General features: G+C 44.1%; 1 protein-coding gene across 3 annotated transcripts in view; it reads right to left on the bottom strand.

The window, feature by feature from the left end:
* Positions 1 to 5,505, bottom strand: part of SLC12A2 (solute carrier family 12 member 2) — a 71,059-nt gene extending 65,554 nt beyond the window's left edge. For 2 of the 3 annotated variants that reach the window (XM_075272275.1, XM_075272278.1), the window contains exon 1: positions 2,504 to 3,676. In XM_075272275.1, coding sequence (XP_075128376.1) covers positions 2,504 to 3,076 — 573 coding nt within the window. In that variant the 5' untranslated portion in view covers positions 3,077 to 3,676. Of the gene's footprint in view, positions 1 to 2,503; positions 3,677 to 5,320 lie in introns of those variants that run through there. The other variant, XM_075272276.1, reaches the window with a different exon arrangement.
* Positions 5,506 to 20,944: the final 15,439 nt, after the last annotated feature.

Genomic DNA, 20,944 nt, shown 5'->3' with positions numbered 1-20,944 from the left:
GCTGTGGCTATGTTAACACAGCTTAAAAGACACGTTTGACCCCATCAATATTTAAATCTTGGAAAAACTCTTTAGACCATTTGTCGTTTTAGACCTCTGTCCATTGTTTGTAAAGAATTTATGGGGTTGAAACACCTCTTTAGGCGAATGTCCTATGTAGTGAATTTCAGCTAAAAAGACACTTTTTTTCCCCCCTTCTATTAAAGAGAAACTTCATCAATTCAAACTCTTAGTATCTGTTAATACTGATTCCAGCACAGTTGGACTTTTCTCTCCAGCCCCCACCATTATTGAACAATAAGTGCTTCGTTTCGGAGCTAGTTATGCTATTTAGGCTCCGTATTGCCAGGTAGGAGCCGTAAAGTGGGCACTATTCTGATCTCCAGTCAGAGACAGTACAAAGCCTAAATAGCACATCAGTGACCAAACATAACAAGATTGCTCAGGAATGGTGAGGGCTAGAGAACATATTCCTCCAACTGTGTTGGAATCAGTGGATTGCCACTGGAGAAGTTGGAGGTAGGTGAAATGTCCTCTAGCCCTAAGAGGGGGGCGGGGGGGGGAAACCACACAAACACCAATTTGCTGGTGCAAAAGTAGCATATGGTTGGCACAACCGTTTGCGGCAAAAAAGCCCCACTTTCTCCTCCATTTTCTAACTGATCTTAAGTATGTGGCAAGATCAAGATGGAAGATGGTCTGGGGACACCCCAGCCTGATAAATTCACTAACTGGCATGAATCATACCTAAAAATCTATATTAGTCCTTTACATGGGACCTCGCAAGGTTCACCAGATTTATTAAGAAGTTGGAGCTGCAATCCCAGACACAACCTATTGCATGTTTTTTTTTTTTTGTTTTTTTTTTAGAAACCCCCAACAAACCCCTCAAATACACATCTGGACAACATGGAGCAAAGATAGGGCACCCTAAAGGTATGGGATACCTTCTCTAAGACTTTACTATTACAACAGGAAATTAACTGTGACATGCTGAATATGTATTATGAAGGTTTTCTCCACCATATGGCACAGAGATGGGACAATAGGCCTGTCGCTCCATACTGTGGAGTCCTGGGGGACAAAGTGCCTCCTCGTAGTATTTCTCTTATAGCTTTTGACATATACATGACGTTTTACTAACAGTAATGACTTCATAACTGCGCATGCTGAACCCCAGACATTGGGGCTTCTTCCATGATCAGTGCCAGTTTGGGACTACACGCAGATTATTACTTATAGTGTTATACAAAGGTAAAAATTAGGTTTTTATTCAACTATTGTGCAAACATACATTTCAACATAGACACATGGAGTGAAAATAAAAATGGAGTACAGGGCACGGTGGTGGCCTTTAGCATTGGTCCAGGTCCATAAACTGTAAAATAAATACCTTTACATTCCCCCAGCAGATTTCACCAATCTGCAGAATGTGAACCTGTCCTTAGGGTGGATTTGTAAACAAACTACGATCCTATATATTTTGCAATTCTAAGCAAAACACTGCAAAAATGTAATGCGCCCTACATCCAAAGAACCTGTCCTCCAGCACACGTATGTGATTCTACACATTATTATGCATTGCTCGGAAATGACCAGCCTGCAGTGTTCTATGACCTTACGCTTTTATCTTATCTGTAGTAATAGACCCAAGATCTTGAGTCCTGACTCGATAAGAGGATGAAGCTGGTCTGGAGCCTGTGATAGTATGCCACCTATTTGTGTAAATAATCCAGGCTGCGGCAAGCAATCTGCACGACAAAGCTGGCTTAATATCTCCGCCACCGACAGATGTTAGCCTGCTTGTGCTCAATACTGGAGGAAAATATACTCATTCACCTATTGCTAGTATACAAATGCATCACACCTATGTACATACATACGCTATATCCTAAAAATATTAGCACATAACATCACAAGTTTTAGGCCTAGTAGAATTTCCTCAGCAGAGCCCCCTCCAGTGTGGGCACTTTACTGTATAGTTATTATTTAGGTCCCCATAGGGATAATAGTCAAATGTGACTATAACTCCTGCGCCCCCTATCATTATGATGGTGTATAGCACACATGTACCTCAATTATAAGTTACTTGTTAAAAGGTATAAAAATAATCGTACGGTGGCCAAGAAAAGGATTCATGAATTGGTTTCCTAAGAACAGCCTGGCCAAGTGGGAATTCATTAACAGCTCGGCAAGTCTCTGGAGCAAGGTAGCCATGGCTCCTAGGTCATAAGTGATGGCACAGATGGCATGAACATTAAAGCAGAGCACCACTATTTTAGTCACGGAAATGTAAAGCTAAAAATGGTTTTGATCAACCACCATTTTTGAAGAACAAGATAACTGTACCCAGGCAGGACTTAAAAAAATAAGAAAAAAAATAAATGTAAACTATATCATCTTTGGAAGGAGGGTCCATGAGAGAGTAAACTGATATATTATATGGATCACTTCGTTTCAGAGCATCAGAATCAATGTGATTTAGAGGACAAGGCTGACTTACCTTATCAAACTCATCGTGCAGCTCTGCTAAGCTGGGTCGCAGCAACTTCTCCCCGAGGTCTGCTGCCGTATGTCGATAGTGATCAATCCTGGGCACAGCATCAATGGTGTTATGGCCAAAGGTCCGCAGGTAATAAGTATTGGTATGAGTATCATAATGGTAGTGATGACCAGTTCCACCAGATTGGAGGCTACCTTCACTTAACACTGTATCTCCATTCTGAAAGCTCACTCCACCTCCGCCTTCACCACTTGGCATTTCAGGAGAGCTTCCATCTGGATCGGCCGGGTCCACAAAGTTTACCCTAAATCGACCTTTCGCTTCCTCTCCACCTGAGCCCCCTCTCCCTCTATGGGTGACAGCATCAGCAGGTGGTGCAGCTGGCTCTTGATCCCTGGCAGCCGCTTCACTGACTGGATCTACCTGGAAGCGGCTCTGACTTGGTGTGGGACCCAGGGGCCTGCCCGTCTGGGCATCATCAATTTGTAGTCCTTCATCCTGAACAGACGGAGGTGTTAGTGAGGATTTCTCTGGCTCAGCCAGGGCTGACGATAACTTTGTCTTCTTTTCCATGTGCCGTTATTTCTCCGCAGCTCAGTTACACTGAAGATGTTGGTAGTACCAGAGTAATACCTAAAAAGTAATCACATAGATAAGAGGAATCAGGCATCCAGTATGATGCACTGTGTGTATTAGCTACACCTCTCCCCTGCTCCACTACACTCTGATAGCACTGCTCAGTCCAGGCTGCTATGTTTTGTCACTGATGTTCCACCTCCTTATAATCCAAAATACACCTAACAAAGTGTGAGCACACACCCAGCCCTCCCCGACCACCACTCCTGTGCTGAGGAACGATGAATGTGACTATTGTGAGGACATGGGAGGAGAGCAGGCGTGGAAAGACGCCTCTCATTTCCATGAAGGGACAAGTAGAATCAGTGTGTGAGCAAGCTGCCCCCTCTCTACATCCTACAGGCACATGCACCATATTGCTCTACATACATAGATGTCATCTTACTATACGTGACTCATAGCCCAGGAGTTTATTGGCAGGGAGAGGCTTCATCACTGACATGCACTTGGGTCATCGACCCGTGACCTTGGAATGTGAAGCTCTGTCTCTGTCACCATCACTGTCCATGTAATGCAAAGCAGTGCAGGCTGGATTTTGTAGAGCACTGTTAATATATACTACATTGTATTGGACAGCATCACTGTATACTAGATTGTATCATGCTGCATCACTGTATATAATGTATACAGTAGTTTACTGCAGCATTGTATAAATAATCTTCCCCTGCACAGCAGCATTGTCAATGTTGCATACTTCACTATACAACAGAATTGTGTGCTGTACACTAGGGCAGTATTATCCATGTCATATAGTGCTGCCCATTCCATGCCTAGTACAGCAGCATTCTATAGGTGCTGCCCCTTCCATGCCTAGTACAGCAATATTATATAGGTGCTGCCCCTTCCATGCCTAGTACAGCAGTATTATATAGGTGCTGCCCCATCCATGCCTAGTACAGCAGTATTATATAGGTGCTGCCCCATCCATGCCTAGTACAGCAGTATTATATAGGTGCTGCCCCATCCATGCCTAGTACAGCAGTATTATATAGGTGCTGCCCCATCCATGCCTAGTACAGCAGTATTATATAGGTGCTGCCCCATCCATGCCTAGTACAGCAGTATTATATAGGTGCTGCCCCTTCCATGCCTAGTACAGCAGTATTATATAGGTGCTGCCCCTTCCATGCCTAGTACAGCAGCATTATATAGGTGCTGCCCCTTCCATGCCTAGTACAGCAGCATTCTATAGGTGCTGCCCCTTCCATGCCTAGTACAGCAGTATTATATAGGTGCTGCCCCTTCCATGCCTAGTACAGCAGTATTATATAGGTGCTGCCCCATCCATGCCTAGTACAGCAGTATTATATAGGTGCTGCCCCATCCATGCCTAGTACAGCAGTATTATATAGGTGCTGCCCCATCCATGCCTAGTACAGCAGCATTATATAGGTGCTGCCCATTCCATGCCTAGTACAGCAGCATTATATAGGTGCTACCCCTTCCATGCCTAGTACAGCAGCATTATATAGGTGCTACCCCTTCCATGCCTAGTTCAGCAGCATTATATAGGTGCTGCCCCTTCCATGCCTAGTACAGCAGCATTATATAGGTGCTGCCCCATCCATGCCTAGTACAGCAGCATTATATAGGTGCTGCCCCTTCCATGCCTAGTACAGCAGCATTATATAGGTGCTGCCCATTCCATGCCTAGTACAGCAGCATTATATAGGTGCTGCCCATTCCATGCCTAGTACAGCAGCATTATATAGGTGCTGCCCATTCCATGCCTAGTACAGCAGCATTATATAGGTGCTGCCCCATCCATGCTTAGTCGCTCTACTAATTACATTACATAGGTGCTGTGCCGGTGGTGGTCATGGATGTGCCCGCACTGGCAGCAGCTGGCACGTCCACCCTGCACCCTCCATGTAACTTCCTGCTCCCCGCACCTCATTAAAGTTCCGTCCAGACATAACGCAGGAATTGCCTTCCCCATCATGTACATGAAGCGCTACTGCAGCAACACCCCTCCCCCCCTCCTCCGAGTGACTACCGCCCCCAGCCCGGCACATGCCATGTGAGCTCCCGGCTCCCGACACACACATGGCGGCATCCCTCTGGTCAGAGAGATGAGAGCCGGGCATGAGCCATGGTGCCGATCCCGCGCTCCTCCGCCTCCCCGCCATACATTGTCGTAGCCCGCGGCCTCTCCGCCCATCCCGCCTGTGCCCTGTTTACCTGCTCGGCCGGTGTCCGCAGTTGGAGCAGGCTGTCCTGGCGCTGGTTCCGGTGTGATGCTGTGCACAGAGGAGGAGCTGTGGAGCCGCCTCCGGTCCCTCACACACTGCAGCCTCTTCACTCCCGGTTTATTTAGATGGGAGGCGCATGCGTTCCATGAGTAAGAGCCAGCACGCCTCCTGAACTACCGGTACCGCGGGTTATTAACCCTCTCCGAGCTGGGTGATGCCGCAGGGAGGGGCCGCTGAGCTCAGACACAACCGCATCATCGTACCCCTCCCCTCATAGCTTACTAATATACATATACTATAGTATACATACCCCATTGTACCGCGCCAATACTGCTCCATCTGAACATGGCTCATGGAAACTATTGTAGAGCACGTGACTTTTGTCACTGGAACTGCAAATTTACTACAGCAATCCTGTAACCATAAATTCAGCTGAGAGCCTTTGCCATCACTTTATGCTGTGTGCCCCAATATGATGCCCAGCACCTGTTTTCTATGAAGATGGCCATGTACACTTTAGTCATCCAAAATGAGTCATTAAGGGTCAGTGCACACAGAGTTTATTGCCGCTGAATCTGCCTCAAAATCAACCTCCAAAAAAAGCCTCCCAATAGAGTTCTGTACATATAGTCAATGTAGTATGCAGAGCCAAAGTGGAAGATCAAATGGCCGTATCTGTGGTTATATATCACCTATAAAAATGCTCCTGGTATCCTATGAAAGCTGATTACAACAATGTCTGTAAAACAACTAGAGATATCGCTAGTTAAAAACTCAGTCGGGAATGTGTTTTTTATATGTAGTATGAACTGTCGCGTATAAAGCTCAAATTTCTATTTTTTTATCTAGTGATATCAGGGCTTTGTATAGCTAGTACTATGTTACATCTGCACACTTGTCTGACAAAAACCAACACATATTTGAAGTGTTGGAAATTACTGGCCATCGGTCGGCAGAAAATAAAAGTGTATGGCATGTTCAGTCAGATTCCCCTGAGTGTTTGTCAGTTTTTCTAAACTGCCCCCCTTGATCTGGACAGTGTATTAGATGTGGGATTGTTCATCCAGACAATGCCGGCCATCATTATGTGATGTGAAGGGTTAGCGTAAAGGTCCTGGAGGGTCCTATCATTCTCTGACCCCTGTCATCAGTGGCTTGCTTACATTGCAAGATGTTTTTCTTAGGGTGCATCCACACAGAGGAAAATGGCGCTAAATTTGGTGTGGAATTTCAGCGCTGAAAAAAAGCCTCTCATCGACAGAAAAAGGAACCATTGAAGTCAAAGGGAGGCTTTTTTTTTCAGCGCTGAAATTCCACACCAAATCCCTCACCATTTTCCTCCGTGTGAATGCACCTTACATAGTAGCATTCTCATTATAGTCAACTTCATTGCTCAAGAAAAATCCCATAAGATTATCACTTGTGGGATTTTCCTAACCATGACTAGTCTAGCATCCGTTACCATGCCCCATTCAGAATTCGCCCAGTTTCCCCATTCTAATGGATTCGCACTTAACTGATCTAAGGGAAACTTTGGGGAAGTGCAATGGTAAAAGGGCAGGAGTCTAATAAAGTGGCCCCTGGTGTATAAAGGCCGCCCGAGCTTTTCATTCATAGTATCCGAATATTTCTGGATAGAACATTGAAAACGATGTAGAAAGAAAAATATAATTCAGTGCGTAAATATGTAACTATATAATCTATTAACTAGACTCTTTGTGAAAATGATGACAGGCCAGTTTTCTGGCATAAATTTTGACTGAACTATACTGCCGCTACAATCTGGTGTAGGTTTCAGTGTACGCTCAAGGACTGCCAGAGGACTCATCCTCGTTAGAGATGAGCGAGTAGTATTCAATCGAGTAGGTATTCAATAGAATACTACGGTATTCAAAATACTCATACCCATTCAAATACTACTCCTATTCGCAGTAAAGATTCGATACAGAACCAGCATTGATTGGCCGAATGCTGTACAGTATATAGCATTCAGCAAATAAACGCTGGATCTGCAGCAGGCTCTTCTTTGCTAGTCGGGAGAGCTGGCAGCTTTCAGGTATGCGGGAGCAGACTTTTTCTCATTGGAATGCATTGACCAGCGTTGATTGGCTGAATGCTCAATGTACAGTATTCGTCCAATCAACGTTGGTTCTGCTTGTCTGTGATGAGGCGGAGTCTAAGATCAGACAACAATTCAGACTGCTGTGATCCGATCTTAGACTCCGCCTCCACACAGACGAGCCTCCGGCAGAATCAGCGTTGATTGGCCGAATGCTGTACACTGTATAGCATTCGGCCAATCAACACTGGTCAATGCGTTCCTATGAGAAAAAGTCAGCTCCCGCATAACTGAAAGCTGCCAGCTCTGCCGACTAGCAAAGAAGAGCCTGCTGCAGATCCACTGTGCTATACACTGTACAGCATTCGGCCAATCAATGCTGGTTCTGCAGGACGAGTAAGTTCACATTAGAGCTTTCCTCCTGTCCAGAAGGAGTGCGCAGGAGGACCCCCCAAACGGAATATCAGCGCAAGTGCAAGCGCTGTGCAGTTAAAGCTCTTGTAGTCGAATATTGAGGCTCTACTCGAAATGAATATCAAATCTCAAATATTTCACTACTTGCTCATCTCTAATCCTTACATATTTAAAGAATCCTCCACCAATACAGGAGTTTTCAAGAAATAGCCGGTGTTGATAGTTGTTCCCCAAAATTTATGGATCTCCTCTTCACTTTTTCTAACAGAAAAATGTTTTAAAAAGTGGGTTGGCTTCATGGTCACACTGATCATAACTTGTCTATCCTACATTTCTGATGGTTTTTTAGCTAGAAAAGTGCCAGAAAACAATAACAGAAATGACCAAGAGCACTATATTTTGGAAAACCGTGGAACAGTCCTCGTATGTTGGCCTGAATGACTTCTGCGGAAGGGCCAACACTTGTAATAGGCTGGAGAACCCATTTTAGCCAACAAAAAATAATGTATGAATTCTGCTTTGAAGTCTGAAAAGTTGTGATTTCAGTTCTGGGCTAGATCTCAGGCTACAATTCAAGATAATACAATATATTTATAAAGTTACTCATTGAAAGCAGATTCTAATCTGTTTTGGATGGAGTGCCAACAGATGTTACACATGAAATAGTCATCTAGTTTTACCTTGTGATAGATAACATGGAGATCTAAAGTAGATTTTCTTGCTGAATGTTATGATCTCATTCCTAGTTATATGATGTTCTGGATATAAGGCCTAATATACATTGCCATATTCTGACTTCCTTAAAGGGATTCTATCAATAGGATCCCTTTTTCTACAAAGACCACGATGGAATAGCCTTTAGAAAGGCTATTCTTCTCCTACCTTTCTTTGGCTGAACCGCATGGCCATTCCTGAGAATTTTCTTTTTTATTCCTTATGCAAATGAGTCTTAACATGCAGAATGTTCCATTGGATGTCATTGTAAGGCCACCACTTAGTATGGCTGCACATAGAGTACTCTATGTCCCTGTAGTATAAAGTCGTACCCCATATGTCACTGTATACGTTCTGTGATGTGTACATGAGCTTTTAATGTGTCATATATGTGCATGACCACAGCAGAATCCATGGTTGCCTTTTGGCTGTCTGACTTTTACCAGCCTTGTACATTTTTGTGATTATGGCTCATTCACCGCAGGAAGCATAACACTTACTAAACACCATTATTCTAGGAAATTGTTTCAAGCCAGGTTTCTAGATTGTCTTTTAGCAGACACACTGAAGGAAATGTCCTTGGGATGTTGCATAGAAAAAAAAAAAAACACTGTGACAACTATAAATCTACATAGCTGCTGTTGACCTGAGAATCCTCCAGTGGACGCTGCCACTATAAATGAATGCCCATGTTTTGTATGGATGGTGGGTAGAATGTTTCTCTGGTGGGCTGTAAATTCGGCTACATTCTATGAATCTCCTCCTGGTCGGATCCAGAAAATATGAGACCTTGACATATGGATATATTTCCTCTTTCCTGTGATATCATTGTTTTGTGTGACACATGCTTGCTTATCACTGTTATCTATTTAGATTACACATAGTCAGATAAGGGCCCAACACGGCATAACGTCATGTCTGTATTCTCTGTGTAATGTTTGAAAGTTTTATATTACCTGTGGATTATTAATATTACATCACTGAATCACATTATACTCATGGAGTGCTGAGGTTCTTTCTACTTATAATGCTTATTAGTAATACTAATTATTAATAGTAATAATCATAGCTTAGCTCATTGTACGGTTCTGGCTTGCTTTAGTAGAACCACAGGAGGTCAGTGTTTTAAAGAGGACCTTTCATGTCCTCAAACATCATCCATGTTATAAGCTGCCCCAGTTTCAGAAACATTGGTACTGTTAGTTTTGATACTGATATCCCTACACTTTCAGATGTGCTGCCCAGCGTAATCGGTGGGTGGTGAGGTATGCCCCTCTGACAGTACAAGACCATAGAAGTCTACCGTCAGAGGAGTATTCCTCACCGCCCAACAATAACCCTGAATTGTATGGCTGGCCACTCTGACAGTGCAGTGATATTGGCAACGAAGCTAAGAGCACGGATATCTCTACAATCATGGGAGATACCGGCAAAGTTGAATTCAGTGCAGTGTAAGCTTTCCATTGGTATGTAACATGGCTGGTGTTAAAGAACATGAAGGTTCCTCTTTAAGTTGCTTAAGGCCCCATGCATATGAGTGAATCCCATCTGTAGACAACTGTCCATGTGTTGGCCGGAAGTCCTGGACTGAATTTGGCCATGTGCATAGAACTTACTGCATCATAGTCTGTTAAAATGCTGTGAGATCCAGAACGGCTCATTTCCAATTGTACCAAGCTGACAGTTTTATGATTCGGTGACTTATGTGCACACGGCCAAATTTGGTCCAGGACATACTACCTACATGGACCGTTTTCCATTCATGGGGCCTTAGGCCTTGTGCACATCAAGCCTGTTATTAATTTGCAACTAACCGTATAAGACATGCATGGAACATTTACGAGAGAAAAATCTTGGTAGCTTCCTTACTATGAAAATAAATTTATTTTATTGGATCATAAATCACTGAACTATAATGTAAAGTTTCTTATGCCTCTTCACAAGTGTCAGATTTGACACAGATTTCAACACAGGAAATATATTCAGAATTTCAAAGTCACATGAGAGCAAAGCCATAGTCAAGATTATTCTCTAATGTTTTTTAAATTGTGAGATAGATAGATAGATAGATAGATAGATAGATAGATAGATAGGAGATAGATAGATAGATAGATAGATAGATAGATAGATAGATAGGAGATAGATAGATAGATAGATAGATAGATAGATAGATAGATAGATAGGAGATAGATAGATAGATAGTAGAGATGAGCGAACACTAAAATGTTCGAGGTTCGAAATTCGATTCAAACAGCCGCTCAATGTTCGTGTGTTCGAACGGGTTTCGAACCCCATTATAGTCTATGGGGAACAGATACTCGTTAAGGGGGAAACCCAAATCCGTGTCTGGAGGGTCACCAAGTCCACTATGACACCCCAGGAAATGATACCAACACCTCTGGAATGACACTGGGACAGCAGGGGAAGCATGTCTGGGGGCATCTAACACACCAAAGACCCTCTATTACCCCAACATCACAGCCTAACAACTACACACTTTACACACTCAATACCACCTCTCTGACAGTAGGAAAACACCTTGAAACATGTGTATTTGGCACTTGCAGTGAGGAGAGCTTGTCACCAGCAGTGAATTTGGCCCTTGTAGTAAGTTGAGGTTGGCACCAACATTTGTTTTGAAAATCAGGGTGGATTGAGCCTCTAACCAGCAGAGTTTGGGCAAATTCATGGTGGAGGGAGCCTCTAAAAACCCCAGTTTGGACCAATTCATGGTGGAGGGAGCCTCTAAAAACCCCAGTTTGGACCAATTCATGGTGGAGGGAGCCTCTAAAAAACCCAGTTTGGACCAATTCATGGTGGAGGGAGCCTCTAAACAGCCCAGTTTGGACCAATTCATGGTGGAGGGAGCCTCTAAAAACCCCAGTTTGGACCAATTCATGGTGGAGGGAGCCTCTAAACAGCCCAGTTTGGACCAATTCATGGTGGAGGAAGCCTCTAAAAACCCCAGTTTGGACCAATTCATGGTGGAGGGAGCCTCTAAAAACCCCAGTTTGGACCAATTCATGGTGGTGGGAGCCTCTAAACAGCCCAGTTTGGACCACTTCATGGTGGAGGGAGCCTCTAAAAACCCCAGTTTGGACCAATTCATGGTGGAGGGAGCCTCTAAAAACCCCAGTTTGGACCAATTCATGGTGGAGGGAGCCTCTAAAAACCCCAGTTTGGACCAATTCATGGTGGAGGGAGCCTCTAAACAGCCCAGTTTGGGCAAATTCATGGTGGAGGGAGCCTCTAAACAGCCCAGTTTGGGCAAATTCATGGTGGAGGGAGCCTCTAAAAACCCCAGTTTGGACCAATTCATGGTGGAGGGAGCCTCTAAAAACCCCAGTTTGGACCAATTCATGATGGAGGGAGCCTCTAAACAGCCCAGTTTGGACCAATTCATGGTGGAGAGAGCCTCTAAAAACCCCAGATTGGACCAATTCATGGTGGAGGGAGCCTCTAAACAGGCCAGTTTGGGCAAATTCATGGTGGAGGGAGCCTCTAAACAGGCCAGTTTGGGCAAATTCATGGTGGAGGGAGCCTCTAAAAACCCCAGTTTGGACCAATTCATGGTGGAGGGAGCCTCTAAACAGCCCAGTTTGGGCAAATTCATGGTGGAGGGAGCCTCTAAAAACCCCCAGTTTGGACCAATTCATGGTGGAGGGAGCCTCTAAAAACCCCAGTTTGGACCAATTCATGGTGGAGGGAGCCTCTAAACAGCTCAGTTTGGGCAAATTCATGGTGGAGGGAGCCTCTAAAAACCCCAGTTTGGACCAATTCATGGTGGAGGGAGCCTCTAAAAACCCCAGTTTGAACCAATTCATGGTGGAGGGAGCCTCTAAAAACCCCAGTTTGGACCAATTCATGGTGGAGGGAGCCTCTAAACAGCCCAGTTTGGGCAAATTCATGGTGGAGGGAGCCTCTAAAAACCCCCAGTTTGGACCAATTCATGGTGGAGGGAGCCTCTAAAAACCCCAGTTTGGACCAATTCATGGTGGAGGGAGCCTCTAAACAGCCCAGTTTGGGCAAATTCATGGTGGAGGGAGCCTCTAAACAGGCCAGTTTGGGCAAATTCATGGTGGAGGGAGCCTCTAAAAACCCCAGTTTGGACCAATTCATGGTGGAGGGAGCCTCTAAAAACCCCAGTTTGGACCAATTCATGGTGGAGGGAGCCTCTAAAAACCCTAGTTTGGACCAATTCATGATGGAGGGAGCCTCTAAACAGCCCAGTTTGGACCAATTCATGGTGGAGAGAGCCTCTAAAAACCCCAGTTTGGACCAATTCATGGTGGAGGGAGCCTCTAAACAGGCCAGTTTGGGCAAATTCATGGTGGAGGGAGCCTCTAAACAGGCCAGTTTGGGCAAATTCATGGTGGAGGGAGCCTCTAACCAGCCCAGTTTGGACCAATTCATGGTGGAGGGAGCCTCTAAAAACCCCAGTTTGGACCAATTCATGGTGGAGGGAGCCTCTAAACAGCCCAGTTTGGACCAATTCATGGTGGAGGGAGCCTCTAAAAACCCCAGTTTGGACCAATTCATGGTGGAGGGAGCCGCTAAACAGCCCAGTTTGGACCAATTCATGGTGGAGGGAGCCTCTAACCAGCAGAGTTGGTGGAAATCAGGGTGGAGGGAGCCTCTAACCAGCAGAGTTGTGGGAAAGCAGGGTGGAGGGAGCCTCTAACCAGCAGAGTTGGGGGAAATCAGGGTGGAGGGAGCCTAGTATTAGCAGAATTGTGCAACGCTTATGGTGGATGAGTATGAGGATGCGGAGGAATTGGAGAGGTTGAGTACAGACATGGAGTTTCATGTTGGGGTGCTTTACACAGGTGGGCCCAAAAATGAAGGCTCTATCCAGTGGTGGTTCATTTTTATCAAAGTGAGCCGGTCGGCACTCTCAGCTGACAGACGGGTGCGCTTGTCAGTGATGATGCCACCGGCTGCACTGAACACCCTCTCAGATAGGACGCTGGCGGCAGGACAGGACAGCACCTCCAAGGCATATAGGGCAAGTTCAAGCCACAGGTCCAACTTCGACACCCAATACGTGTAGGGCGCAGAGGGGTCGGAGAGGACAGGGCTGTGGTCGGAAAGGTATTCCCGCAACATGCGCCTATACTTCTCACGCCTGGTGACACTAGGACCCTCCGTGGCGGCACTTTGGCGAGGGGGTGCCATCAAGGTGTCCCAGACCTTAGACAGTGTGCCCCTCGTTTGTGTGGACCGGTGAGAACTTGGTTGCCTACTGGAGGAACTGCCCTCCCTGCCGCCAACGTCACATGCTGGAAACATCTCCATCATATTCTGCACCAATTGCCTGTGGCAAGCATTGATGCGATTGGCCCTCCCCTCTACCGGAATAAAAGACGAGATGTTGTTTTTATACCGGGGGTCAAGGATAGCAAAGATCCAGTACTGGTTGTCCTCCATGATTTTGACAATACGCTTGTCGGTTGTAAAGCACCCCAACATGAACTCAGCCATGTCTGCCACAGTGTTAGTTGGCATGACTCCTCTGGCCCCACCGGAAAGTTCAATCTCCATTTCCTCCTCATCCTCCATGTCTACCCATCCGCGCTGCAACAATGGGACGATTCGAAGTTGCCCGGAAGCCTCCTGTATCACCATCACATCATCGGACAACTCTTCTTCCTCCTCCTCCTCCTCCTCCTCCTCCTCCATTAAACGCAGTGAAGCGGACAGATGTGTGGACCTACTCTCCAGCTGTGACGGATCGGATGCTATCCCTAACTCCTCTGTGTGATCTGAGTTATCCCTGATGTCAATCAGGGATTCTCTCAGAACACACAAGAGCGGGATTGTAAGGCTCACCATCGCATCCTCAGAGCTCACCCTCCTTGTGGACTCCTCAAAGACCCGTAGGATGTCACAAAGGTCTCTCATCCATGGCCACTCATGGATGTGAAACTGAGGCAGCTGACTTTGTGGCACCCTAGGGTTTTGTAGCTGGTATTCCATCAAAGGTCTCTGCTGCTCAACCACTCTATTCAACATCTGAAACGTTGAGTTCCAGCGTGTGGGGACGTCGCACAAAAGCCGGTGTTGTGGCACATGCAGGCGTTGCTGGAGAGATTTTAAGCTAGCAGCGGCTACTGTCGACTTGCGAAAGTGGGCGCACATGCGCCGCACTTTCACCAGTAGCTCTGGAACATTGGGGTAGCTCTTTAGGAAACGTTGCACCACTAGGTTGAAGACGTGGGCCAGGCATGGAACATGTTGGAGTCCGGCAAGCTCCAGAGCTGCTACCAGGTTCCGGCCGTTATCACAAACGACCATGCCTGGGCCCAGGTGCAGCGGCTCAAACCATATTGCCGTCTCATCGAGGAGGGCATCCCTCACGCAAGCCTTCCAACTCCTGTCTCATCTCCTCCTCCCGCACAATGCGCCGGTCAACTGGATGCCCTGACGGCAACTGCGTCACATCATCGTCGATGAGGGTGGGTTGCTGGTCATCCACCACCAAATCGAACGGAGATGGAGGAGACTCTAGTGTTTGAGCATCTGGACACAGATGCTCCTCTGTTAGGTTCGTGGAATCGTGACGTGGAGAGGCAGGTTGAGGGACAATGAAAGGAGCGGAGAAAAGCTCTGGGGAGCAGGGACAGTTGGGGTTATTGTTCTGTGAAGCTTGGGAATTTTGGGAGGAAGGAGGACAAGACTGTTGGGTAATAGGAGGAGAGGAGGCAGAGTCTGACTGGCTGCTGGACAATGTGCTGTAAGCGTTCTCTGACAGCCATTGCAAGACCTGTTCCTGGTTCTCGGGCCTACTAAGGTTTGTACCCTGCAGTTTAGTTAATGTGGCAAGCAACCCTGGCACTGTGGAGTGGCGCAATGCTTGCTGCCCCACAGGAGTAGGCACGGGACGCCCCGTGGCTTCACTGCTACCTTGCTCCCCAGAACCATTCCCCCGACCTCGCCCACGGCCTCGTCCACGTCCCTTTCCGGGAGCCTTGCGCATTTTGAATTCCCAGTTAGAAATTGGCACTATATACCAGTAGCAAAAATTGTGGGTGCACGTAACCCCAATATATTCTTTGAATTCCCAGTCAGACAATGGCACTATATACCAGTAGTAAAAATTGTGGGTGCACGTAACCCCAATATATTCTTTGAATTCCCAGTCAGACAATGGCACTGTATACCAGTAGTAAAAATTGTGGGTGCACGTAACCCCAATATATTCTTTGAATTCCCAGTCAGACAATGGCACTATATACCAGTAGCAAGAAATGAGGGTATTTATAACCCCAATATATTCTTTGAATTCCCAGTCAGACAATGGCACTGTATACCAGTAGTAAAAATTGTGGGTGCACGTAACCCCAATATATTCTTTGAATTACCAGTCAGAAACTGGCACTATATGGCAGTAGCAAGAAATGAGGGTATTTGTAACCCCAATATATTCTTTGAATTCCCAGTCAGAAACTGGCACTGTATACCAGTAGTAAAAATTGTGGGTGCACGTAACCCCAATATATTCTTTGAATTCCCAGTCAGACAATGGCACTATATACCAGTAGTAAAAATTGTGGGTGCACGTAACCCCAATATATTCTTTGAATTCCCAGTCAGACAATGGCACTATATACCAGTAGCAAGAAATGAGGGTATTTATAACCCCAATATATTCTTTGAATTCCCAGTCAGACAATGGCACTGTATACCAGTAGTAAAAATTGTGGGTGCACGTAACCCCAATATATTCTTTGAATTCCCAGTCAGAAACTGGCACTATATGGCAGTAGCAAGAAATGAGGGTATTTGTATTCCCAATATATTCTTTGAATTCCCAGTCAGACAATGGCACTGTATACCAGTAGTAAAAATTGTGGGTGCACGTAACCCCAATATATTCTTTGAATTACCAGTCAGAAACTGGCACTATATGGCAGTAGCAAGAAATGAGGGTATTTGTAACCCCAATATATTCTTTGAATTCCCAGTCAGAAACTGGCACTGTATACCAGTAGTAAAAATTGTGGGTGCACGTAACCCCAATATATTCTTTGAATTACCAGTCAGAAACTGGCACTATATGGCAGTAGCAAGAAATGAGGGTATTTGTAACCCCAATATATTCTTTGAATTCCCAGTCAGACAATGGCACTGTATACCAGTAGTAAAAATTGTGGGTGCACGTAACCCCAATATATTCTTTGAATTCCCAGTCAGAAACTGGCACTATATGGCAGTAGCAAGAAATGAGGGTATTTATAACCCCAATATATTCTTTGAATTCCCAGTCAGACAATGGCACTGTATACCAGTAGTAAAAATTGTGGGTGCACGTAACCCCAATATATTCTTTGAATTCCCAGTCAGAAACTGGCACTATATGGCAGTAGCAAGAAATGAGGGTATTTGTAACCCCAATATATTCTTTGAATTCCCAGTCAGACAATGGCACTGTATACCAGTAGTAAAAATTGTGGGTGCACGTAACCCCAATATATTCTTTGAATTACCAGTCAGAAACTGGCACTATATGGCAGTAGCAAGAAATGAGGGTATTTATAACCCCAATATATTCTTTGAATTCCCAGTCAGACAATGGCACTATATACCAGTAGTAAAAATTGTGGGTGCACGTAACCCCAATATATTCTTTGAATTCCCAGTCAGAAACTGGCACTATATGGCAGTAGCAAGAAATGAGGGTATTTATAACCCCAATATATTCTTTGAATTCCCAGTCAGACAATGGCACTGTATACCAGTAGTAAAAATTGTGGGTGCACGTAACTCCAATATATTCTTTGAATTACCAGTCAGAAACTGGCACTATATGGCAGTAGCAAGAAATGAGGGTATTTGTAACCCCAATATATTCTTTGAATTCCCAGTCAGAAACTGGCACTGTATACCAGTAGTAAAAATTGTGGGTGCACGTAACCCCAATATATTCTTTGAATTACCAGTCAGAAACTGGCACTATATGGCAGTAGCAAGAAATGAGGGTATTTGTAACCCCAATATATTCTTTGAATTCCCAGTCAGACAATGGCACTGTATACCAGTAGTAAAAATTGTGGGTGCACGTAACCCCAATATATTCTTTGAATTCCCAGTCAGAAACTGGCACTATATGGCAGTAGCAAGAAATGAGGGTATTTATAACCCCAATATATTCTTTGAATTCCCAGTCAGACAATGGCACTGTATACCAGTAGTAAAAATTGTGGGTGCACGTAACCCCAATATATTCTTTGAATTCCCAGTCAGAAACTGGCACTATATGGCAGTAGCAAGAAATGAGGGTATTTGTAACCCCAATATATTCTTTGAATTCCCAGTCAGACAATGGCACTGTATACCAGTAGTAAAAATTGTGGGTGCACGTAACCCCAATATATTCTTTGAATTACCAGTCAGAAACTGGCACTATATGGCAGTAGCAAGAAATGAGGGTATTTATAACCCCAATATATTCTTTGAATTCCCAGTCAGACAATGGCACTATATACCAGTAGTAAAAATTGTGGGTGCACGTAACCCCAATATATTCTTTGAATTCCCAGTCAGAAACTGGCACTATATGGCAGTAGCAAGAAATGAGGGTATTTATAACCCCAATATATTCTTTGAATTCCCAGTCAGACAATGGCACTGTATACCAGTAGTAAAAATTGTGGGTGCACGTAACTCCAATATATTCTTTGAATTACCAGTCAGAAACTGGCACTATATGGCAGTAGCAAGAAATGAGGGTATTTGTAACCCCAATATATTCTTTGAATTCCCAGTCAGAAACTGGCACTGTATACCAGTAGTAAAAATTGTGGGTGCACGTAACCCCAATATATTCTTTGAATTCCCAGTCAGACAATGGCACTATATACCAGTAGCAAGAAATGAGGGTATTTATAACCCCAATATATTCTTTGAATTCCCAGTCAGACAATGGCACTGTATACCAGTAGTAAAAATTGTGGGTGCACGTAACCCCAATATATTCTTTGAATTCCCAGTCAGAAACTGGCACTATATGGCAGTAGCAAGAAATGAGGGTATTTGTATTCCCAATATATTCTTTGAATTCCCAGTCAGACAATGGCACTGTATACCAGTAGTAAAAATTGTGGGTGCACGTAACCCCAATATATTCTTTGAATTACCAGTCAGAAACTGGCACTATATGGCAGTAGCAAGAAATGAGGGTATTTATAACCCCAATATATTCTTTGAATTCCCAGTCAGACAATGGCACTGTATACCAGTAGTAAAAATTGTGGGTGCACGTAACCCCAATATATTCTTTGAATTACCAGTCAGAAACTGGCACTATATGGCAGTAGCAAGAAATGAGGGTATTTGTAACCCCAACATATTCTTTGAATTCCCAGTCAGAAACTGGCACTGTATACCAGTAGTAAAAATTGTGGGTGCACGTAACCCCAATATATTCTTTGAATTACCAGTCAGAAACTGGCACTATATGGCAGTAGCAAGAAATGAGGGTATTTGTAACCCCAATATATTCTTTGAATTCCCAGTCAGAAACTGGCACTGTATACCAGTAGTAAAAATTGTGGGTGCACGTAACCCCAATATATTCTTTGAATTACCAGTCAGAAACTGGCACTATATGGCAGTAGCAAGAAATGAGGGTATTTATAACCCCAATATATTCTTTGAATTCCCAGTCAGAAACTGGCACTGTATACCAGTAGTAAAAATTGTGGGTGCACGTAACCCCAATATATTCTTTGAATTCCCAGTCAGACAATGGCACTATATACCAGTAGCAAAAATTGTGGGTGTATATAGCCCCAATTCTATTGCTAGGGGACTTGCAGGGTATTTCTGAGGTGAAGGTGGGGGGGCACACCGTTGGAACGGTGATTTGGGGTGTATATATGGGGTATACGGGAATAAACTGTCAGTGTGTTCCATTCAGTATCCTGGGAAAGCTGGGTTGCGGCGATTGAGCCCGTCAGTGCCACGTTACACTGACAAGCTTCTCCCTGGAATTTAGCTCTTATAAGAGCTGTTGGTTGTCTTCTCCTTCCTATCCTAGCCTGTCCCTGCCTACCCAGAATCTAAGCCCTAGCTAGCTGGACGGAAACCTCCGTCCTCGGTGAATTGCAAGCTCAGAATGACGCGAACCTGGGCGGCGCTGTTCTTTTAAATTAGAGGTCACATGTTTTCGGCAGCCAATGGGTTTTGCCTACTTTTTTCAACGTCACCGGTGTCGTAGTTCCTGTCCCACCTACCCTGCGCTGTTATTGGAGCAAAAAAGGCGCCAGGGAAGGTGGGAGGGGAATCCAGTAGTGGCGCACTTTACCACGCGGTGTTCGATTCGATTCGAACATGCCGAACAGCCTAATATCCGATCGAACATGAGTTCGATAGAACACTGTTCGCTCATCTCTAATAGATAGATACTGTATATATGTAATGATAGATAGATAGATACTGCATATATGTAATGATAGATAGATAGATAGATAGATAGATAGATAGATAGATAGATAATAGATATTGTAGATATGTAAGTGTACAACTTGTCCTTAAAATTATTTCTGTAGATTCTTTAGAATTTTCTATTATTTTAGATTTAGGGAAGGTGTATCCTCATCCAATTTTTTTGCTTTGAGAACATTTCCTGCTGTTAATTGTTATGTCTGGGAATTTTCTGTATGTAGATTTAATAGATTGCTTTGAAGTAATATCATATTTTAGTTTAATACATTATTTTGAAGTTGAATGGAAATCCACAACCAAGGTAATCTTATCCTTTCTGGCAAAGACATTGTAAGAGTGTCTACCGGAGCCAAGATTCTTGTCTTGTTGCAGCTCACAGTCACACCACACCCTATGTAATTTTAATGGTTTCTTGGCATCAAGATACCCACAAAATTTTATACTGTTTTATAAGGTTATAGCTGAAAGGCTTGAGGTATACATCCGTAGTACTCATAAAATACACAAAGAGACAACTGTTTCAACATCCAAAATTAGCACATTTCTGTTCATTATGGTTGAGCTTTATCCCACAGGCAGCAGTAAAAATTTTAATCTTTTTTTTTTATTAATTTCCACAATTTAAGAAGGATTCGGATTCACCAATCCAGTCTTAGTCCATAATGCAAACTACAGAGTAAGTTTACAGCATCCAATATAGAAAACCTTCTTCCTTATACCGGTGTAGCATACAGCTTCATTTCAGCTAAACAATAAGGCTTTCATCATGCTTGATAAATGCCTTATTGTTAAGTCGAATCATAGCTGATATGCTATACTTAGGTCAATAAGGATTTTCAGTATTGGGTGATATGTCTTGGTTTCCATATTGTGTCTATTCAGGTACAACTTAAATGTCTATTTGAATCAAGTTGTCCATGTAATCTTTATTTATTTATTTATTTTTGCTTAATTGTTTGTTTAAAGATATACAGTACTGTG

This window comes from Leptodactylus fuscus, chromosome 1 (genome assembly GCF_031893055.1).
Source record: "Leptodactylus fuscus isolate aLepFus1 chromosome 1, aLepFus1.hap2, whole genome shotgun sequence".
NCBI lineage: Eukaryota > Metazoa > Chordata > Amphibia > Anura > Leptodactylidae > Leptodactylus > Leptodactylus fuscus.
The sequence above is the reverse complement of the archived record's forward strand: the minus strand, read 5'-3'. Positions and strand labels throughout refer to the sequence as shown.